Source organism: Cyprinodon variegatus, unplaced genomic scaffold, assembly GCF_000732505.1.
Source record: "Cyprinodon variegatus isolate N-32 unplaced genomic scaffold, C_variegatus-1.0 Scaffold642, whole genome shotgun sequence".
In the NCBI taxonomy this organism is placed as follows: domain Eukaryota; kingdom Metazoa; phylum Chordata; class Actinopteri; order Cyprinodontiformes; family Cyprinodontidae; genus Cyprinodon; species Cyprinodon variegatus.
In genome coordinates, this window is record NW_015151095.1 from 324,869 (window position 1) to 325,700 (window position 832).

Consider the following 832-nt stretch of genomic DNA (forward strand, 5'->3'; position numbering starts at 1 on the left):
TTCTAGATTTGGCGCTAGGAGCTTTTTTGAAATAAAAGTGCAAGAGGGGTCTAAAAAGTTGCTAAAGCGACAAAAGACTCTGAATCTCCCCTTGTTTTTTTGTTTTTTTTTGTCCCCCATAAACTTTGGTATCTATTAATAATCTGCTTGAGCTTTTAGCAGATATTTAGAGAAGGGATCCAGCAGCTAAGCTTTTTAATGGTTCTTTGTTTTTGTGTATATTAATACATCTGATCACTTGATCTCCAGATGTTTTGATAGAAACCATCAGAACATTTTATCTTCCCCACCAAGAAAACACCTTAACAGCAATGCTCTGAAGAATCTGCAAACCAGACCATCTCCTTTTCTCCTGTGAGAAGAATTCGAGATGTCTGTGCATGCGCTGTGCAGGGCGTCACTTACTACGTATTTCTGCGGTGGCGTACTTTGGGATCATAGAGTCGGTGGTGAGCTCTGGATGGAGGATGCAGCCATGCGTGTAGGCATCCATGGGCAGGCCATCAAGGAGCTGGCGGTACTGCTGCACGCGCTCGTAGAGAGGCGAGTCTGGATCAGGAATCAGCTGAGCAACTGTCTCTGAAGGAAAGAAACACAAACAGGACAGGAAGGTAACATTTCAGAATCCAAAAAAACAGACAGTGAAAAGCACGGCTGCACTCTGGAGGTCAGGATGAGTTTCTGAACGTCTCAGAGCAGCTGACATTTCTCAGAAAAAACTCCCAAAATATCTTAGCTGGACAGCATGCTAACCAGGAAACGGATGACTTCAGCTATGCTCAGAGACAAAGATTGACATTTGGACAGGGAAGACGACTGCAATGCTTCTAAG

At 43.9% G+C, this 832-nt stretch overlaps 1 protein-coding gene across 1 annotated transcript in view; it reads right to left on the bottom strand.

The window, feature by feature from the left end:
• The window catches only part of gdap1l1 (ganglioside induced differentiation associated protein 1-like 1), a 10,955-nt gene extending 10,371 nt beyond the window's left edge, over positions 1 to 584 (bottom strand). The window contains exon 1 of the mRNA XM_015393449.1: positions 406 to 584. Coding sequence (XP_015248935.1) covers positions 406 to 493 — 88 coding nt within the window. The 5' untranslated portion in view covers positions 494 to 584. The remainder of the gene's footprint in view (positions 1 to 405) is intronic.
• Positions 585 to 832: the final 248 nt, after the last annotated feature.